At 36.0% G+C, this 19,460-nt stretch overlaps 1 protein-coding gene across 5 annotated transcripts; it reads left to right on the top strand.

Annotated features, from left to right (window-relative positions):
• The first annotated feature begins 10,873 nt into the window (after positions 1 to 10,873).
• LOC127161152 (galaxin-like) lies at positions 10,874 to 17,299 on the top strand. Of its 5 annotated transcripts, none has more exons than XM_051103798.1 (10): positions 10,874 to 10,919; positions 11,021 to 11,065; positions 13,288 to 13,315; positions 13,466 to 13,545; positions 13,674 to 13,808; positions 13,970 to 14,143; positions 14,341 to 14,429; positions 14,708 to 14,928; positions 15,374 to 15,735; positions 15,833 to 17,299. In XM_051103798.1, the coding sequence occupies exons 1-10, from the start codon at positions 10,895 to 10,897 to the stop codon at positions 16,108 to 16,110; spliced, it is 1,437 nt and encodes a 478-aa protein (XP_050959755.1). In that variant the 5' UTR covers positions 10,874 to 10,894; the 3' UTR covers positions 16,111 to 17,299. The 5 variants fall into 5 exon arrangements, with proteins under 5 accessions (XP_050959755.1, XP_050959754.1, XP_050959756.1 ...); XM_051103797.1 differs by having other exon boundaries at positions 13,463 to 13,545; XM_051103799.1 differs by lacking the exons at positions 10,874 to 10,919; positions 11,021 to 11,065 and adding an exon at positions 11,393 to 11,485 and having other exon boundaries at positions 13,463 to 13,545.
• Positions 17,300 to 19,460: the final 2,161 nt, after the last annotated feature.

Genomic DNA, 19,460 nt, shown 5'->3' with positions numbered 1-19,460 from the left:
TACACTGTGTATGTTTAGACTATGTTTATCAATACTCTGCTCTCGAATAGATGTTTAACGTGAAAAACAATAATTATTAGTTTCTCAGATATAAAATGTCCTTTTTGTCCTTTTTATGGCTATAAATTCATACACTATATATATATATATATATATATATATATACATATATATATATATATATATATTTTACAGATGCTCCTGTTATTAACATGCTCACAGATGTTTTTCTTATGTTATTTGTTTTTTAGTGATCTGATACCTGCACAACAGATCAATCCTGCTGTCTTTCAAACTGAGAGCACTGTACTAACATCAGATGTTCAACTACACATATTCTAGTGTAAAAAGAAGTTCCTTGACTACTGATGATGAGTTTTGCAAGCACTTAAATAGCAGGTATGATTTACTTTTTTCACTTGTTGAACAGAATTCAGAAAATAGTTTTCAGAAACTACACAAAGTCTGTTCACATCTCTGTGGTTAGATCAGGGTGTTCAATAATGTGTATTTGACCTTCATTATGTATATTTTGATGATACTGTGTTGTAAATAAAATACAAATAATCTAAAACTCCATTCTTTGAATCTCTCATTGTTTCTACCTGACAGTCACAGTCTCATTGATGGGCCATTAGGGAGGGCTCTTTGTCTCTCAGGTGTGAATTGCTAAATATTCATAGGTCATTGCCACTCCTTCACATATTCCCTTTCGATCACAAAACATGTCTTAGAAAATTTACATCATTATAATGTTTTCTCTGAAGGAGTGAACAAGATGATTTTCAAATAATTTTGTAGAAAAAACTCTAGCCTACCACATCCAGTTCTCAAAAGTCTTGTGTTCTGAATGTGTTTCATGGCCTTTTTTCAGTGACTTAAAACATTTAGTTTTTCACTAACCACGCATAAACGTTGTTTTCTCAAAAAAGACCGAAGCTGCCGGCTGAATTCACCACATGTGCTTTTAAAGCTTCTTGGTTCTTTGCACTGAAGGAGAAATATTCTGACAAAATTACATTCTATGCCAACTTATATAGGCAAATGGCCTGCACGTTTTGGCGGACTGAAATGAGCTAACATATTTTGAGATTGTATCAGGGCAGCCATTTTATCAGATGCTCCAAACATGATAAACGCAATTGTTTGTTTTGACAAAGGAACTGTTTACTGGTGACATTAATCCACCTTCAGATTTCAACATATTCAGATTTTTCTTTCTTTTTTCTTTCTTTTTTAAATTTCTATTCTGATTAGTAATTCTGAATGGATCCATATAGTATCTATACGCAATCCTTTGTAGGTACCTTTAAGTTGTAAAGAAGGTCTGCAGTGAAATTTTTGCAAATTATGTTTTGAAGATTTAAATCTACCATGGGTGTATTTTGTTGAATATTTTGTGAATAACTGGTTAGGGTTGTGCTTTCAGTACTGGTTTAGAGAAGAAGGAAAACCACTAGGTAAGTGGATGCATTAGTGACCTTCATACCCCAATGCACAGTTGCTCTTTGCATGTCCTAAACAGCTATCATGTGAACCACAAAATAAAATGAAAAAGTACATAGTTCAAACTGACAACTCTCTATCAAATATAGCATTTGATTATATAATGATTCAAACAATTTCAAGAGAAATGCATTTATTCTCTCAAAGCCAGACTAAACGAGTGAACACTGTTACTGCATTCTTAATATAGGTCAGGCCCTCAGTCACCTCTCGGATATACAGACATTGTATGGAATTACCTTTGTGCCAATTAAAATGAATGCACAATTTCAAGAAACGAATCAAAATATAGACTGAATAAAATGTATTTGAAACTGGAAAAAAAAAAAATTGCAGACAAAATCTTTGACTGCCGTTTTTAACACACTGCAACTGTTTTACAACAGTTTTCTCCTCTTTCAATTGCTGATCTGTACTTACAAATGTGATTCCAGAGTTTTCGCTTACGCTTCTAAAGTTTTTGTTTATGCTTCTGAAATTTCGTTCGCCATTCTTCTCTTGTGGGGGCGGGGCTAGCAGTGGTGTTTTCTCATTGGATCCTGAGTTTTTGACTGACAGATTCTTGACCTAATGATTTAAAGTTAGGAGTTTTGTTTTTTAATTTAATGTGTATTTATCTGTTGCTACTACTGTCAACATAAGCTTTATGGAATGCGGGAGATCAAATTCGAGAGAAAAATAAAGTCATATTGAGGTTTAATTATTAAAGTACTGTGTATAATACTGGAATACTGAATATATTGTCCCTCACGACATGGTTTTATTATAGTAAAAGTGTAACCATGTTTTTGTTTTTTTGTTTTTGTAGTAAATCCGTGGTTAATTTTTGTAAGGAGTATAATGTTCAATGTTCTTGTAGGATATTTGTTTATTGCTCATAATTCTTTTGCATTGTAGGGTTTGATTAGGTTGAGCTATTACACTTGAAAAATAATGCTATCATACACAGAGGTCAAGAAATTTTCACTCTAACCAGGCAATCAAGCTCATTTCATTACATATTCCACACAAAGAATGTTCTTGCTGCCAATTGTTTTTATCATGCTGATAATTTTATTTTATTTAGAACATTATCATTTAACATTTAAAATTGGAAATACATTTTTAATAATCACCAACTCTTTCAAGTGTGACTTTTATAATTTGAATAAATGTAAATGAAAATATGAATTAATTAAAATAAATTTACATTCTTTTTGTCACTATTGCATATACACAAGTATCAAAATTAAAGTCTTGAATGCAATTATGTTGTGACAGGAAAGACCAGAATCCACAAAACACTTAATGCAAAGTATGCATGTAATGCACAGTATTCTCATAATTTACATTACAACACAAATTGCACAAGAACATAATACCTTTTTTTACGGCGCAGTGATTGACAGCGACCTTGTAAAACAGCATCGGTCATTGACAGATACAGTACATTTAGTACTATACATTATGTGTGCTGGGGTAAATATAAACCAGTTGAAGCAATTAATCTAATTGAAAACTGTAACTGTATGTAGATAATCACCGTATAATGATTGTGCTAAATCAGGGTTTCCAACTTTTAAGTTCAGCTTGGAGTGAGATTTATTTTTTTGCTTTGGAGTGGGGGGTGGGTTGGGGGCGGGTGCTGGCGATCTCGATTCCATATCTATTTATATGTATATACTATGCATATAAGGAGATAAAAATGCAGCTGAATGCTTTTTAGCACCATTTTAAACTTGGTTTAAATTCAGTATTTGCTTGCATGCATTGTGTGTACTTATACGAGTATCATTAAAAAATGATGTAAGTTATTAACTTTTTAAATTTCACATTTAAAAATATAGTGTTTATATTTATATAGTGTAAATATTTATTCAAATGAAAAACTTAAAAATAAGTAAGCAGGTAAGACTTGCTATATTCTAGATACATGTATATTTAGTAAAGAGCCATACATACCTAGTGTGTAAACCAAAGGCATTACAAATGAAAATGATTTTTTTTTTTTTTTTTTTTTGACCACAAAATGAGTCTAATTTGCTTCTTTGCACTGGATTTTAAAACACTAATGTACTGTCACTGCTGGTTTGTTTGGAGAGCTCCGTGAATAACGCGCACCATTAAGTGCACCAAAACGGTATTTATCATTTCAATTTAGTATTAAAATTTACAACGTTTGAAAGCTGGGTTGCTGATTTGGCATGAGATTTACATGGGAAGAGTGAGAGTGTGAGACAGAGACTGAAAGCGTGTCTCACGCCAAATGCGTGAGAGTTGGCAACCCTGGCTAAATCAAGACAACTTACCGCGAATATCCTGATGATTGATGATAATGACGATGATATCATTCGTCTGTGTTATTAAGAATCATCTCAACATCAACAATGTAGTGTAGCAGCAGATAAATCCTGAAATAATAATAATATAACAAATCTTTACATATATCATTAAAATTAAATAGGAAGCCGCTAACACATCCACACTTGTGCAACTAACGTCTTCACTTCCAAGTCAAGAATCTGTCAATCAAAAACTCAGTAGCCAGTGAGAAAACACAGCTGCTAGCCACGCCCCCATGAGAGATTTGTGCCAGAATGGCAAACAAAAATTTCAGAATCACTTTATGTTTTCATACGTTTCTTGAAATTGCTCATTCGTTTTAATTGGCATAAAGGTAATTCCATAACATTGCCTTTAACATAAATACCAGAAGAGATAGGCTGGTTTTAAAAAAAAAATATGATCACTTATTCATTAGTGAAAAACAAGTAACTCATTTAAAGAAAATCCACCTCTAAAATATTCTGGATGATTTATCCCATTAGGAAACCAAGAGTAGTTGCAGTAATCAAATAATTTACAGATGTGCATTGGTTTGCTTTTGGGGTTCCAGAACCATCAGTGGCTGAGTCATCAAGTTAGATTTTTCCTGTCATAAATTTCAAGACTGATGCCAGATTCCACAATGGGTTGAAAATGCCTGTTGGCAAAACATGTAGACCAGACTACTTTCAGCCCAATGGAAACACATTTAAACTGTCTGAAGCGTTCACTGTTCCCAAAACAGTGATCAATGCTGCACAGAAAATACTAACTCTGTAACCAAGAGACTGATTTCAGCAGCAGCTTTAGCATCTATTAGTGTAGGGGACAGACAGTTCGGATTCTACAGAGCATTTGACTGGACAGAAAGTTTGATGAGAAGCTGAAGTGAGGGTGATGTCAGCAAAATCGCTGATCCATAGCAGACGTTAGAGACTGTACGTTTTATATGCTTTTATCTTGTAAATATAACTTTTGTCATTTTTTTGGAGCACACTAGCTTATTAATAACCTTAAATTCTTATTGACACAGTCTCAATCTTTAGTAAAAAAATAAAGTTCAGAAGGAAGGCAATGCAAAGCCTGGTTTTTCACAACTTGGCACTGCACAGTGTCTTGCTGTATTTAGAATGACCTTTATCGTTTGGTTTCTGCATAGACCTGCGTTTGTCTCTCGTTATTTACACTATACAACAATATTGGTCCCCCTTTTGCTGCCAAAATAGCCCTAGTCTATCAAGGCATGGACTCCACTAAACCCCAGTAGGTGTGCTGTGGTATCTGGCACCAAGATGTTAATAGCAGATCATTTAAGTCCTGTAAGGTCAAGATGGCGGCTGTGTCGGCATGCCGTCTACTGCTCTCCTGCCTGATAGTCTGGTTGCTTGCTTAGTATTCAAACTGTGGCGCCCTTGTAGTCTATGATCGCCAGTCTTTTGGATATTTGATCAACTCTTCTTAACTTTCACAAGTCGGATGTGGAGTGTGTTTTTAACAAACAACATGAGTCTCATAACGGACATTCAGACCGTATTTGTTGCTGGCCTTTAAACAATTTACAGAGGAAGCGCAGGAGGAATTGCGGGTGTCGGGGAGGACTTACGATCGAGCTGAAAGCCCGTCTGCGTGCGGGCTGTATTCTAAGCCCTTTCCCAGAACTGCTACATGCCACTCTCCCCCGGCGCTGTTCCTCCACCTTATATGGTTTTAATTAATGCTCGCTCAGTAGTAAGTAAGATGTTTTTGTTGAAAGACTTTTTTCTTCGCAAAATCTGGATTTCATGTATATTACTGAATCATGGAATAAGGATGGCGATTTTATCCCTTTTTCTGAATTGGTTCCGGTTGGCTGTACATTTTTTTTAACCCCTTCCGCCAAAACGGACGTGGGGGTGGGTTAGTGACTGTTATGAAAAACTCTCACCGTGCGCAGTGTCGCTCCGTCTCTCTGGATATTTATACCACCTTTGAAGCCCAACTTATCCATCTTGACTGGAACAATCCTATTTGCCTAGGGCTGATCTACCGTCCTCCACATTCATTAAGGACTTTCTACAACAATTCACCGACTGCACTGGTAACATTGTCACCAAATTTGATCGCTTTCTATTGATGGGCGATTTTAACATTCATGTTTGCTGTCAGTCAAACCTTCTTTCAAGGGAATTTCTTAATATAATTGATGCTTTTAACCTGACACAGTGGGTTAAAGGTCTCACTCATATTCACGGTCATACTCTGGACCTTATCTTCTCCTATGGAGGTGATATCACTGATGTTACCATTTCTGATTATAAGCCCATTTTATTTTCCATGTGTCTTCCCAGTCTTTCTCATGTTTCCACTAAAGTGATATTTCTGTCTCGGGTTTATTCGCCTCAGTTTAGTTTCAATTTTAGTTAGTGTTTCACAAAGTCCTATTCTCATTTACTTTTGGACTCTCCGTTATCGGACTTGGATGCGGATGAACATCTCAGTCTGTTAAACAGTGCTTGGCTCGATGTAGTGAATGAAACTGCTCCTTTAAAGCCTTTCAAGCACAAACCTAAATCTGAATTGTGGCATACTGCTGAGACTCGGCTACTAAGGCAAAACCAGTTTCCCTTCAGTCACTCAACGACACTATTGCTAAATTGAAACCATCCTCTTCTTCATATGATGTTATTCATCCTAGATTTTTAAAACAAATTGTTGATTCGGTTGGACCGGGTATAGTGTCCTTTTTTTTAATAAGTGTCTTTCAACAGGCGTGGTTCCCGCTTATTTGAAAGTGGCTACTGTCACACCTCTCCTCAAGAAGCCTTCACTCAACTTGTCGGTTTTAAAAAATTATCGCCTGTTCTACCATTTGTTTCTAAGGTTTTGGAAAAGATTGTGTTTTTCCAACTTCAGTTTTTTCTTGTTTTAAACAGTTTGTTTGAGCACTTTAAATCTGGTTTTAAGGCTACCCACAGTACTGAATCAGGCCTTTTGAGAGTGTTAAATGACATCTTTTTAGCCACTGATACAGGGGACTCTGTGGTCCTTGTTCTTATAAATTTATCAGCTGCTTTCGACACTATCAACTATTCTACATTAATAAATAGACTAGAGTCTTGGGTGGAATCTCTCTGGCACAGTTTTAAAGTGGTTTCAGTCATTTTTGTCTGACAGGAAATATGTGGTTAGGCTAGGAGAATTCTTCTCTTCCACTTCTTCTTTCCCCTGTGGTCTTCCATCTTGGCCCCCACTTTATTTTCATTGTATATGCTACCTCTAGGCTCCATTTTTAGGAAACACAGGGTGTCATTTCACTTTTATGCTGATGACATGCAAATCTATCTACCTTTTAAGAAAAATGATCCTTTGGCCATGAATGCTCTGTTGTCTTGTTTAGATGAAGTTAAATCATCTCAAAATTTCTTATCCTTAAATGAAGAGAAAACTGAGGTGATTCGTTTTTGTGTTTTCGGCCCATCAGAAAATATGAAGGCCTCTGATTTTGACCTGGGACCTTTATCTGCTTTTAGGTCCTCACAGGTACGGAATTTGGGTGTTCCTTTAGATGACGCGTTAAAATTCGCTAAACAAATTTATACCATGATTGGATCTAGTTTTTATCAGCTCCGCACACTTGCAAAATTCAAACATTTTCTCACTGACAAGACTTTGGAGATGGCCGTTCATGCTTTTATTACATCGCGTCTAGACTACTGCAACTCTTTATACTGTGGCATCTCTAAATCTCAAATTGCCCGTCTTTAATTGGTCCAGAACGCCGCTGCTAAATTTCTTTTAAAAAAGAAAAAAAGAGATCATTTCTCTCCGCTCTTGAAGGCCCTTCACTGGCTGCCTGTCCAATTTAGAATACACTTTAAAATTGTATTATTTGTTTTGAAATCTTTGCACCATCAAGCACCCATCTACTTATCTGAATTGCTGCACCAGTATACCCCCCTGAGAAGTTTAAGATTGTGCGACCAGAACCTCCTTTTAATTCCACATTCTAGACTCAAGCGTAGAGGTGACTGTGCCTTTTCAGTAATAGGGCCTCGTCTTTGGAACGATTTGCTAGTTGAGATCAGAACGGCTCCTAGCCTGACTATCTTTAAATCACTTTTAAAAACTCGTTTGTTTTCAGTGGCCTATTAGGTTTTTATTTTGCCTATATTATGTTTCTTATTTGTGTGTGTGTGTGTGTGTGTGTGTGTTTTTTTTTTTTTTTCTCTCTCTCTCTTTGGCTGTAATTTTGTACTCCTAATTTTATGATGATGTCTCTAAGTGTAAAGCACTTTGGTCAGTCTTGTGGCTGTTTTAAATGTGCTATATAAATAAAGTAAACTTGAAACTTGAAACTAAGTAGCAAGGTGGGGCCTCCATGGATCAGACTTGTTTGTTCAACAATTTATATCCCACATATGCTTGATTTGATTGAGATCTGGGGAATTTGAAGCCCAAGTCAACACCTCAAACTCATTGCTGTGCCATAGCCACCAGGGAATACGATTCCATGAAAGGGTGTACATGGTCTGAAAAAATGCTTAGGAAGGTGGTACGTGTCAAAGTATCATCCACATGGATGGCAGGACCCAAGGTTTCCCAGCAGAACATTGCCCAAAGCATCACACTGCCTCCGCCGGCTTGCCTTCTTCCCATAGTACATCCTGGTGACATGTGTTCCCCAGGTAAGCGACGCACATGTACCCGGCCATCCATGTGTTGCAAAAGAAAACATGATTCATCAGACCAGGCCACCTTCTTCCATTGCTCCTTGGTCCAGTTGGCACTTTTGGTGGTGGACAGGGGTCAGCATGGGTACCTTAATTGTTTTATTAAATATACTTAAAAGAAGGTCTGACAAGGGTTTTTAGTTTCAAGAAAATAGCATTTTTTTAGTATTTGAGACTCAAAATGTTTCGTAAAATGGAAAATATGTATTTACATTTTTTGCAGTGTGGAAGCATCTGTTTTGGTTTCTTCTTCACTTGTGTTTTGGAACTTTTGTACAGAAGATATGTAATAGCATCTCTCATGTATAACAATGTAAAGTATATTTCTGAGAAGTATATAAAGCACATTTCTGAGAAGTATATAAAAAGTAGACTAAAAGTATACTTTCCTATTTTTAGTTTAAAAGAAGTATACTAATAGCACACTTGAATAAACATCTTTTTTCGTAAGGGGAAGAGATAATCAGTGTTATTCCCTTCACCTGTCAGTAATCATAATGTTTTGCCTGATTGGTGTATGTGTGAATAGGTGGGCGGAGCTAAACAGGCAGCGATGTTGAAGCAGGCATTGATCTTCTTCTGCAGAGGCAGTGTTTAACCCTACTATTATATCATAGAATGCCACATTCCACAGCCTGTCGTTTTGGAAGACTGGCTCCAATATAAGCTATTTTTAGACTGCTGAGAAAGTTTTGAGTTCTGAAACTTGCAGGATGTTTTTATAGTTAAATGACCTCTCATATGTCAAAAGACTGATGAAATTTTGTTCGTTGAGTTTGTAACTCATTTAACTCTTAAAATAAACAACACTTATCAGTAAAAATATTCCAGATGTCTTGAGTGATGATATGAATCTCAGTAACTGTGCAGTCAGGGCCGTTGCCAGAACAAAAACAGTAGTCAACATTTGAAGCTGATCAAAACCTTTCGTCAAATTTGTCCTAAGACCAAAACAATACCATTCTTGTCTTAGGATAATATTGATTAACATTTTGGTAGCACTTTATTTTAATAGTCCACTTTAGACATTCTACTAACAGTAAGTAACTTTGCAACTGCACGTCAACTAGTCATTATAGTATTAGTAGACTGCCTGCTTAATATCTTCTAACACTCTTCTAAACTTTGCAAGTATATGTCAACTTATTCTACTAACCCTAAACCTAACCTATCAGTCTGCTCTGAGAGTTAGTAGACATGTAGTTGCAAATGAATGAGAATTAGTTGACATGTAGTTGCAAAGTTACTTATAGTTAGTAGAATGTATAAAGTGGAATATCAAATTAAAGTGTAACCAACTTTTTGATCCACTTCAAATGTTGACTGCTATAGAATGAATGAGACTGAATGAGGCTGTAATAATTACACATCGGTAAAACAGATCAGGCAATCCCTTGAACACAATCCCTTATGAAAATTATCTATGGTTTTACTACAAATAAAACCAAAAAACAATGGTTACTACAATTAAACCATGGTAACAACAAATTAACCATGGTAACAACAAATTAACCATGGTTTTGCAAAACTAACAATAGTTTAACCATGGTATTTTTAGTAAAGCTGTGGTTATACAAATGGTAATAAAAATATTAAAAATAAAAATAAATAAATGAATAAATTAAAAAAAACAACAACAACAACAACAACATGGCTTCTACAATTTTACTACAATAAAACAATGGTTAATTTTCATAAGGTATGGAATGCAGATGGGTTTACGTTAGAAACTTATCACCGCTCAAAACGCCAGAGTTTTTGTTTAGTGCTGAGTTCTGTGTGTTAGCAAAGTGTAGACATGATGTAAATAAGAGATTCACTGAGCTGTGTAGGGATTCATTGATTACAAGGAACTATGATATCGCAATGAACTAAGATGAATGACAAATAACGAGTGATAACAAAGGGAATGCATGTTCTATGCTATATATTATCTATTCAGAATTTGAATAAAAGTTTTGTTTTTCATGCTGATGACATAAACATCTTAAAGACATCTGATAGGAAACATCTGCTAGATGTATTGCAGATGAACAAACACTCTAAAAAATACATCAAACAGATGTCTCCGTGATGGATGTGTGCTATCAGGGGAGTGACATTTGGATATAGATGAAAGATTAACTCTTAAACAATGGATGGGACAAAAAAAATGAGAGTCACCAATACATGTGCACAGATCACTAATCCAAAAGAAATATGGATTGATTCTCCCATGTCCATACTTGTTACTTCCTTTATGTGCTTTTGGGCATCACAACCTGTAGTCCTTCCTTACAAATCAGACTAAGAGGGAGGTGGGGCCAAAGTTTTATTCTGGGGTGCATAAATTCTCATCCTTGGGATATTCAAGCTTTACTGAACAGGGATACACCATGGAGATGTGCACATCAACTGCATGTATGACAGCCCAAGTTCTGGGTTACACTGTGTATTGTAGAGTTTATATGTTAATTTAGATATTAAGTGATATTTTTGTACTTTGTATTTTTTTATTGCAGGTTTAGTGACAATCTTGTGCATTTTTGCCAGATCTTCTGCACAAGGTAAGAAAACACTATTTTACAAGCAATTACAAGCTACTTTAGATATTTAAAATTACTAGTTCTATTTAGTGTCAACCAGTGGTATGATTTAAAAGAGAGGTAATTAAAACTGACAATTAAGTGAGTCTAATAAATATCAATGGTGTTATTTAAATAAAGTACTTTGTAGTTGTTGTAAACGATTCAAGCAGCCACTAATACGAAGATTAAGCTACAAATGAGTTAGACAAAGGCAGTGTGTGCGGTATTTGTTTTTTTTTTTTTTTGCTAGATGGAGGCGGAGACCGAGCTCGCTCTTGAGCCATGCAAGTTTTCAGTTTGTTGAGAGTGAATTAGTAGCTGCGGGTGGAGTATCGCGCTGAGTAGCCCAAAGAGGGGAAAAAAGCATAGGTTGTGTTATTTAAAAGCTTAGCAATAACGGTAAGCCACTGATCAAGGAACTGTTAGAGCACAGAACTTTTACACACTCACCGAAATTGGATATCATTTTGACTGGGCGGCGAGGGACAGTATTTTGATGTGGTAGTGTTAATTTGAGATTTATAGTTGCTAAGCATATGCTTTAGTGCTATGACGCATCAATCTGTGGCGGGCCCAGTAAAACACTTGTTTACTGTACTGCAGTACTACTGTGAAATTACATCGTGTCTAGTCTACACCGAGAGCGAGCCACGCTGATGCACTTCTGACACGAAGAACAAATGGATTTGCAATAGTCGTTTGGTTCCGTCCGGTGTAGACATGGTAGATTCTTATGAATTCCGTTGTTCCGTTGTTCTGTTGTTGAGCAGACTGTGCCTGATACTAGTACTGATTTAGGCTAACCATATATATCTTTATATATAACAACTGAATAGAAATTGAATAACACAAGGCGGTTTTTGCAGTCATAGTGGGGGACAGAAGCGTCATGTCCATTCAAAGTGAGGGGATATAATCACACCCGCGTTATTAGAACGTTCAGTGCGTGCGGGGCACATCAATTCAGCTGCTAAATTCAGACGAGCCAAAGACAGGCGCGTTTTTTACAGCGCTGCGCATTATCACCAATCACACACGATTCTGTTGAGCTTTTGAATGCAATGACCAAACAGAGGTGTTCAGATTAGCCATCAAAGAAACATCACTGTTTTGTTCACTATAGCTGGCCAACTGAATTCGTTGGTAAATAATAATATTTCGAATAAAAAGCACAAAATTAAATAAACGCACACACCCTCACCCAGGGGCGTTTCTAGGATTATAAAACATCTGGGGCTGATGTCAAAACATCAGAGGTTAAGTGGTGTTGGGTGGGAGCTCACATCATGCTCACATAAGATATTGTTAGACACAGGTGTTTGAACCTGGATGGGGTCCAGGGGCATTAAACTGGGGGTTAAAGACCTTGTCACACTATGAACAATAGTAAATAGTCATCACTGCAAATAGCAAACATATCAAAGTATTATAACAAAAGTATAACTTTACAAAAATATGTTAGACAAATAAAATAATAAATTTGAAGATGTATTTACAACTGTTGCAAATATATAGTTGCATGCAAAAATAGGGCCCTGTTTTTTCCCAAGTTTCTGAATGGTTAATAAAGTTAAACCGAACTTTTACTTTGACGGGTTGCCGTGAATACCTTTAAATTTCGGTGTGAAAATTTGACGCTTGTTTTACTCAGATGAAACAGTGAAATGCTCATGGAGTGACTCTCAGAGCAGTTCTGGAGATGTTGTTAATGTATTTATGTCCTCATTTAGTGAAACGGCAGACGCTGAAATCACTGCGAGCGTCACACGCGCATAAGTATTACATGTAAAGAAAACCGCGCGTCCGCCCTTTCCATTCATAAAAAGACAAGCAGAACATGCAGGATTCATATTTAAATAGTCTTTTTGCGGCAAAATATTTACAGATACTAGTCCATATCGCGACTTGATTTAAGCGTAATGACCAACTTTTGATTAATTCATTCAAACTTTCACAAATTCCTTGGGAAATCAACAACCCTGCCCTCACCCTCTCTCAAAAATAATGAGTGCATAACGCCCCTGGTGGGCGAGGCAGGATGTAGGCGTAAGTTTAGCATGACAGTTTGCACTGAGAGCAGGAACTTGCATTAGTCAGTGTCAAATTCATGTTGAATTTAATCTGTAATAGCATTTAGAGGTGTCTCACCACAGGAAACTAGTAACCACTGTTCATTATAAATTATCTGGTTTGTTCATCAGGAATTTGTCATCATGACAGACAGAGCCAGTGAGTGAGCTTTTTTTTTTTTTTTTAATTATTACTACTATTATTATTGTTATTAAATGTGTTTAATCATAGATCACTTAATTGTAAATTAACCTAATGTGTTGGTAAGAGTAAAATATAATTGATCTGTCTTGTTTATAATGTCAGCAGGGATGCCGGTTTCAGTGGACAGATGGAAGGCAATTGTGGAAATGTGCCTTACAAGATCTCAAGAAGTTCCTGCTGTAATGGTAGGGGAGATTCCTGCAGCTGCCAGTTTGTGGTTAATAAGTCACTAAGAGTAGATTTAGATTAGCAAAACAAACAGCAAAAATTGAATACTAAAGAATGTTTTGGTTTGTATTTTAATGTGTTGCAGGCAATATAACTCTGGGATTAAGCCAGATGGTGGCTAACTGCTGTGGTTCTGCAGCTTACAATCCGCTCAATGAGATTTGCTGTAATAACAACATACTGACTCTAAGCAGCACTCAGGCAAAATGCTGTGGCAGTGGTAACCGATCCACTTGATGAGACTTTAACACCTTGACACCTTTTTCATATTTAACACATTCTGGCATGCCTAAGATATTTTGTTGAGATTGTTTGATCTTCATAATATTAGATCAGCAATGACTTCATTTATAATGAGTATTCTCTTACACTTATTTACAGTCACATACCTGACAAGAACTCATTTGTGTTGTGGTGGCAACAAAATATATACACTCAAGGAAAATCTTTCTTGTTGTGGCAATAAAACCTTTGACAAGACAACCCACTGCTGCTGTACTGCACCTAAACTAGAAGTTAAGCCTAAACATGAAACTTGCTGTCAAAAAGCAACAGGTATGTAAACACAGCTCTTACCTTGATTATTAAATCATTAGTGAAATTTCTTGAGAGGCTAATCATTGAAACATCATGTACTTGTGATCTTTCATGTGTTTTTAGTCTAACAGTAATGGATCTGTCATTTGTTTTAGTAGGTTATAATCTCAATCTTATTCTCAGAATTACCTAAAAGACATTCTCTTCTTTTCTAGACCTTAAATGTGGATCAAACCCCTACAATCCCCATGAACAAATTTGTTGCTCAGGGAAACTGTATAAGAGGGCATCAGCACTTACTAAGGTATTGTCTTTTGACCTGATGCTTAGCTCTGCAGGGACAGAAATTCCAGTAAAATGGAGATTTCTCTAAACACTGTGATTTTCAGGAAAATATGCTAGTGAAGTATTTCGAAAAATGAAGCAGAGACATTTTTCAGGGTTGGAGCTAAATTCTGCAGGACATCGGCACTCCAGGACCGACATTGCCCATCTCTGGCCTACAGTATTTCAAATCTCTGTATACATTTTTATACAGAAATCTCGATTCATCAATGCACTATGTATTTTTGTGTCCTTTAGTGCTGTGGTGAAGATTTTTACAGTCTGTCGGATGACAATGTGCTGTGCTGTAATGGAATCCTTAAACACAATGTGTCTGAGCAGTCAGAGTGTGTTGGTGGTGTTATATATACTCCAGGAAACACTACTTGCCAGATGTCTGTCCGTCCCCGTCTTGGTGAACACTGCTGTGGAGGACAAACCTTCAATCCTCACACACATATTTGCTGTAACGGACACAGGTAGATCCACAAAGATTTGATTTGATTTAAAAATGCACTTAGTATTTTTTGTTTGTTTCTTTTAATAATTAAGTCAAATTCTGATACATTTTGCAAACAAAAGTGAGTAGTATTTGACTGGTCATGCACTTGCATCTTAAAGCGCTATCTACAGTGCTAAATTAATTTCATCACAATGCACAGCTACTTTTGAATGACCTTTAGTAAGTAAAATACTACAGATCGGGACTATTTAGGTTAAGGGGAGCATTCTAACCATCTAGACTTCGACCCCTCCTAGCAAGACATCCACCATTAGAATATCATTTAGCAATAGTATGCACACTGCATTTCTCACAGAAGACTTATTCATATGGTACAGCTTCAGAACAGTCTCTTAGTCATCGAGGCCACCCCATAAAACCACTTGAATGACATTTCTTTCCAACTCTTTTTTTTTACTTAGCCACAACAAGAAGAATGGCAATTTCTGTTGTGGTTCAGAAGTCTATGACCACCACAACCAGTCCTTGAGATGCTGCTCAGGTCATCTTTACAAACTAACAAATTCAAGTGGGGAAGCAGAGTGCTGTGGAAACCTATTGCTCCAATATAATAACAATCAAACTTGCTGTTCCTCCTCAACCAATACTGTAATGTATGACACCAAGCAAAACCACAGTTGCTGTGGGCATTACTACTACAACACATCCTTGTGGAGCTGCTGTGCTGAACATCTCAAACCAACACCAAAGCCTAACAACTCTCCTGCAAAATACAGAATTAAACCTCTAATGGACCTGATCCCTAAAATGTGCAATAAAAAAGGTGATGTTCTTGAACATTTGTTTTGCAACCTGAAATACTAAATATCACATTTTTGAAGCAGACTAAATGATCTTGTCTTTTTTGTGTCTGCTTCTAGTGTTCTTCGGCAAAGTGGAGAGTGTGGCACTTGAAAATGATCAGCGTCTTGTGGTGTTGAAATTTGTTTGGCAGGTCAATGTGAAATCAGAAAAAATCATCAAAGACCCTTGGCTTCATGTGTCCCTGGATCACTGCAGCTCTCCTGCCACAGAGAACGGCATGACCTACCTTTGGGAGGAAATCCACAATGGGGAGTACAAGCTTCTCTCTCACCCTGTTGATCTAACCTCTGACATTCAGATGTTCTATTCTGTGTGTTACCAAAAGAAGAGATAGAAGAATGGATTGATGTCTATTTCCCATCATTTCAAAACATATTCATGCTGGTTACCACACGATTTTTGTCTTGGTGCTATCATTAACTCTAAATAACCCTAGTATGTAAATGGCCACTATAGTTGAAAGCTAAGAACCTTTATTCCCCGAAGACAAGTTTTCAAAACCTCTGTTACTATAGAATTACACGGCATTATGGCAGAGGCATCATATGTTGTTCATCTGTGCGCTTTGCCTCATTGGTTATTTTTATTTCATCTCAATAATTGATTGGTTCTGTATGAGTGATGCATTAAGCTATTTAATTAGTAAGGTAACTGTAAGGTTTGTTTAGCTAATGTGAAACATAAAAAAAAAAAAAATGAAATAGAATTAAATGAGAAAACATTATTCTTTTTGAATGTAATATTGAGTTCTCAAAGAGCTCTTGATTGTTTATTTGTTTTTAATTCTAAATTGCTATTAAGTGTCAGTTTTATAAATTTTATGTTGCACTGCATGGCCTTATAAGCAGATTTTAATTCTAGTGTATTTAATCAGTCTCAGGTCTATTCCAATTCTGTTTGAAGGGTTTTAAAGGCCTTCATGTACTATTGCTCAAAGGTTCTCAAATGCAATGAATAGGCTTTTTCCTAATCCTTGAAAAGACAGCAGCTTTTTCCTACATATATATTTTTTGATAACAACAGCTCAAATATAAGCTTGATCTAGATATGTATTTTTTTTATTATTATTACTATTTCTTTTCATTGCATGACTAATTTACAGGTTTATTAATACAGTGATTCTCATTCATTAACCATGCCTACACCAAATTGTGTGAAATCTGTGAAATCTGTGTAAGCACATTTTTATACAGAAATCTTGATTCATTAATAAATTTGCACTAAAATGTATTCTAAATTTATGATTTAATTTAGAGACACCACTGTGTTAAAGATTTTATCTATATGTCTATGTAATTAATATATTTGTCTATCCAATACATTTGAACTTCTCCAGTCAGTTCTTTTACTGTTGTTCATGTCTCAGCTATATACAACTGTGAACACATCTTTCATTTAAACTGTTGTGTTACTTATTTACTCATTCAAGTTGTATTATGGCAATGCAGATATGGATCTTTGAAAAAAATTACAAATTGCCATTTGTGATTGTATTTCAAAGCTATTGTTTCTAAATAAAAATGTTGAGAAGCTCAAGACTATGCATATTTTATGAGGACTTAGTAAAGGAAGTTACAAATTACTGTCAGGATAATTTAATATCAGTCACAACTTTAATAAGGGGTTACATGTAAGAAAACTTTGTTATGGAGTGAAAGTAGTAAAGGTACCTTTGAATGTAAATTTCTTGTAGAATGTTTTCAAAATAGAATATTAAATATATAATATGTATTGAAAATATCATTTTGTAGTCCGCAGGTTATAGTACGCAAAGGTTAAAGGAGAAGTTCACTTCCAGAACAAAAATATACAGATAATTTACTCACCCCCTTGTCATCCAAGATGTTAATGTCTTTCTTTCTTCAGTTGTAAAGAAATTGTTTTTTTGAGGAAAACATTTCAGAATGTTTCTGCATGGATGGGAGTTTTTCAACATACCCTAACTGCCTTGAACCGGAATACACAGAGTACACGCAGACCTAGACAAGCATTTGAGATTAAAAGTATATAAATTGTCAATTTAAGACTCTTCTTCCTCAGCTGGTATTGTTTAGAGCCCTTTGAAGCTGCATTTAAACTGCATTTTGGAATTTGAAACTTGCGGCCACCATAGAAGTCCACTATATGGAGAGAAATCCTGAAATGCTTTCTTCAGAAAACATAGTTACATTATGCCTGAAAAAAGAAAGACATGAACATTTTGGATGACAAGGGGGTGAGTAAATTAGCTGTAATTTTTTGTTCTGGAAGTGAACTTCTTGAAGGCCCTAAATACCAACCTGATAAACAGTCTGTGCTCAGCTATGAAAAGAGAATTGTGGTAAAAAGAAAAATATATACATGTAATGTATAATGGTTGAATATTAATGTACTTCCAGAGATATCACCTCATAAAAGTGTAGAAAAGAAAAACACAGGACATTTATCTTTCTCTTGGGTAGTGAATACAAAACACTCTTCACTGAAGAGAGCTTTTCTCTATCTGTTCAGAATATTTGATCATATTTAATATTTCATTTTAATTTCATTAATCTGTATTTTTCAGTTTACTGAAAGGTACCACAGTCATGTAATATAGGGCAAAGGTGCTTCAAAAATAGTTTTTCTGCTTTTCTTGGACCTCATTTTGTTGCTGCTCTCAGTGACTATATGTTTACACCTTAACCTTGCTAACTTGGCTATGCCTGTATAAACAAAATGTCTGTGAAGAATTCACTGTTGATTAGCCAGAAAATACTTGTTTTTTTTTTGGTTTGGTTTACTTGAAGGACTGCAGTTAAAAGAGAGATTCATGTTCATGAAACACATTAATGTGCTTTTCCTGGAATGTCAATACGGTATCTTAACACTCCAAAACCTCCTAAGAATTTGGATTAATTTCAATCACACTTACCTAAAGACTGGTGCAAGTTGTCACACAGGCAAGTTGACACAGTGTATTCATATACTAGACTTACTTATTGATGACATGCTTCCAGCCAGTCTGTCTGCTTCTATTCCTCTATAACCAGACCTTCTGACTAATGGCAGAAGTTCTGCCAGTTTTTCTTCGGCGAGACGTCTGAGGCTGAGACTAGCCAGCTTCCAGGTCTGGATTCCACAATAGAGTTCATAGTTTCGAACTGGTTCTAATCTGATTATGTGTGCTCATCAACAAAACGAGTGCATCACATTCATAGGTTCTGAGGCTTTGTTAATTCCCATACCTACTCAAACCCTGAACCTACCCTTAAAATGATGCCACTATAGTGTTGGTAGCACAGTCTGATAGGTAGCATTAGAAATCAGAAAAACAGGTCCAGTAGAGTGGGGGGAATCTGAGGCAAATTGTTATAATGGACGTTTGTAAGGTTGTGTTTGTAGCAGTAGGACCAGCCAATTCCTGAAAAGGATGCAGTTTATACATGTTCTAAATGGCCGGACGTGTCTCATTTTTGTTGGTGAAATGCCATCTCAGAACCAACGAACAGCATTAATTTCTCATCTAAAATTAAACATACCCTGTGTCAGTGACAGTCTTTGCTTAATTTGAATGTCTTGGGCATGGTTATGATTTAGGCTAGACTGCATCCCATTATGACTCAGGGTGGTTTTAATGCTAGTCACATCATATTAAGTAGGAGTTATTATGTTGATTCAGCAATATCTGTTGAGGTTAGGCACTGATGAGGTGATCTAAGTGCT

The sequence above is a fragment of the Labeo rohita genome, unplaced genomic scaffold, assembly GCF_022985175.1.
Source record: "Labeo rohita strain BAU-BD-2019 unplaced genomic scaffold, IGBB_LRoh.1.0 scaffold_564, whole genome shotgun sequence".
Taxonomy (NCBI): domain Eukaryota; kingdom Metazoa; phylum Chordata; class Actinopteri; order Cypriniformes; family Cyprinidae; genus Labeo; species Labeo rohita.
Note: the sequence above shows the minus strand (reverse complement) of the source record. Positions and strands in the feature narration are given on the sequence as shown.

Excerpts from the sequence above, each read along its gene's own strand:
- LOC127161152 (XM_051103797.1), top strand. The coding sequence starts at position 10,895 with ATGGAGATGTGCACATCAACTGCAT. Across the intron at positions 14,144-14,340 it reads TTGCTGTCAAAAAGCAACAG|ACCTTAAATGTGGATCAAAC; the intron begins GTATGTAAACAC and ends CTTCTTTTCTAG. Across the intron at positions 14,929-15,373 it reads ATTTGCTGTAACGGACACAG|CCACAACAAGAAGAATGGCA; the intron begins GTAGATCCACAA and ends TTTTTTACTTAG.